This window comes from Octopus bimaculoides, chromosome 5 (assembly GCF_001194135.2).
Source record: "Octopus bimaculoides isolate UCB-OBI-ISO-001 chromosome 5, ASM119413v2, whole genome shotgun sequence".
In the NCBI taxonomy this organism is placed as follows: domain Eukaryota; kingdom Metazoa; phylum Mollusca; class Cephalopoda; order Octopoda; family Octopodidae; genus Octopus; species Octopus bimaculoides.
In genome coordinates, this window is record NC_068985.1 from 110398361 (window position 1) to 110400904 (window position 2544).

The 2544-nt window shown below is 40.7% G+C and overlaps 1 protein-coding gene across 6 annotated transcripts in view; it reads left to right on the forward strand.

The window, feature by feature from the left end:
• The window catches only part of LOC106873475 (sulfate transporter), a 208335-nt gene that overhangs the window by 165154 nt on the left and 40637 nt on the right, over positions 1-2544 (forward strand). For all 6 annotated transcript variants that reach the window (XM_052967943.1, XM_052967945.1, XM_052967944.1 and 3 more), the window contains 2 exons: positions 219-329; positions 1729-1997. In XM_052967943.1, coding sequence (XP_052823903.1) covers positions 219-329; positions 1729-1997 — 380 coding nt within the window. The remainder of the gene's footprint in view (positions 1-218; positions 330-1728; positions 1998-2544) is intronic.

Here is a 2544-nt window from a genome sequence, read left to right on the forward strand (position 1 = left end):
AAAAAAAAAAAAAAAAATGGAATAGAACATATTTATGGCTTATGTATAACCTGGCAAATAAACTATTTCAATAATGGATGGTTCAGAGACAAAATGACATGCAATCAACTTTTAAAAAATAATTAACCTCAAAATAAAAGTTACGTAAATCAGCAAAAAAAAATATACATGAAATAACTATATTTTTATTTTTCTCTATTTGTTATCTTTATCTGCAGGAATGGCCTATGGACTCCTTACACAGCTCCCACCAATACATGGCTTATACGTTTCATTTTTCCCAGTTTTGATATATTTCTTCTTTGGATCCTCGCGACACGTCTCTATTGGTAGGTATATGTTTTGTATATTTTTTGTGTTACACTCTTCTAAGTGTGTTTTTCCCCCTCTTTTGTTGTTTAATGCATGGCAGACTGGAGCCTGGTGTTGCCATCCGGTTTCACCAGTCCTCAGTCAAATCGTCCAACCCATGCTAGCATGGAAAGCGGACGTTAAACGATGATGATGATGATGCATATATGTATCTGGACATACGAGCATATGCATGTGTATGTCTTCATATGTGTATGTGTGCATGGTGGGGGAGTTGTTGTTAAACCTCTGGTCATAGCCGACAGAGTGCTAGTAAGTAACAGAAATGATGACGACGTCGACAACGACAACATTGCTAGTGGACATGTGAAACATTTCCTCCAAAGATAAGTTGATTTAAAGGTGACGAGCTGGCTGAAACGTTAGCGCGCCGGGCAAAATGCTTAGCGGTATTTCGTCGGCCGCTACGTTCTGAGTTCAAATTCCGCTGAGGTCAACTTTACCTTTCATCCTTTCGGGGTCGATAAATTAAGTACCAGTTACGCACTGGGGTCGATGTAATCGACTTAACCCCTTTGTCTGTCCTTGTTTATCCCCTCTATGTTTAGCCCCTTGTGGGCAATAAAGAAATAAGATAAGTTGCTTCTATTGAAACACATAGTTAGTTTTAATATTGATTTCAGTGTTTGGCACAAGGCCAGCAGTTTTGTGAGATGGAATAAGTCGAGAACATCAACCCCAGTGCTGAGCTGGTACTTATCCCATCAACCCCATAAAGAAGAAAGACAAAGCGGACCTCAGCAGAATTTGAACTCGGAAATGTAAGGACAGGTGAAATACCACTAAGTGTGTTAATGATTCTGCCAGCTGGTACTTATGCTTCATCATCATCATCATCATCATCATCATCGTTTAACATCCGCTTTCCATGCTAGCATGGGTTGGACGATGTGACTGAGGACTGGTGAAACCAGATGGCTACACCAGGCTCCAATCTGATTTGGCAGAGTTTCTACAGCTGGATGCCCTTCCTAACGCCAACCACTCCGAGAGTGTAGTGGGTGCTTTTACGTGCCACCGGCACGAAGGCCAGTCAGGCGGTACTGGCAACAGCCACGCTCAAAATGGTGTATTTTATGTGTCACCTGCACAAGAGCCAGACCAGGGGTACTGGCAACGATCTCGCTTGAAAGGCGATGCTGGGCACAGGTGTCATGACGATTTTGCTTTCGCTTGCCCCAACAGGTCTTCACAAGCTGAGTTTCGTGTCCAATGAAGGAGACGATGTTGGCATGGGTGCCAGTCATCGAATGCTTATTTTTAATATTAATATTAAATAATGCTTATTTTTAATATTAATTAATTAATGTTTATTTTTATTTATTTATTTATTTGTTTGTTTTGTAATGATTGTAGGAACATTTGCTGTTGTATGTTTAATGGTTGGTGCGACAGTTGACAAAAATTACAGCAAGCTTGCCAGTGCAGAGGGCATAACAACACGAGCAGCAAACCTCACAGCTTCCACATCCAGCATTATCGAATCCAGTACAGATGCCTACACACAGAGCGTCACTGGGAATAACTCAGTTACCCAAAGCATCATTGATGAGGAGACTGATGTGACCTATCCAGTGAAATTAGGAATAGCCATGGCAGTGACCTTCCTTGTTGGATGTATCCAGGTATGGCAACCATTTTATCGGACCGAATATGTTAAAGACCAAATAAAGACAGCTGCAAGCGTAGTTGTGTGGCAAAGAAGTTTACTTTGCGATCATGCTGTTTCAAGTTCAGTCCCACTGTGCAGCACCTTTGACAAGTGTCTTCTAGTATGGCCCCAGGCTGACCAATGCCTTCTGAGTGAATTTGGTTGACAGAAACTGTGAGGAAGCCCATCATGTGTGTGTGTGTGTGTGTATATATATATATATATATATATATATCATCATCATCATCATCGTTTAACGTCCGCTTTCCATGCTAGCATGGGTTGGACGATTTGACTGAGGACTGGTGCAACCGGATGGCTACACCAGGCTCCAATCTAATTTGGCAGAGTTTCTACAGCTGGATGCCCTTCCTAACGCCAACCACTCAGAGAGTGTAGTGGGTGCTTTTACGTGTCACCCGCACATATATATATATATATATATATGGATATATTTATATATATGGATATATATATATATGGATATATATATATATATGGATATATATATATATGGATAT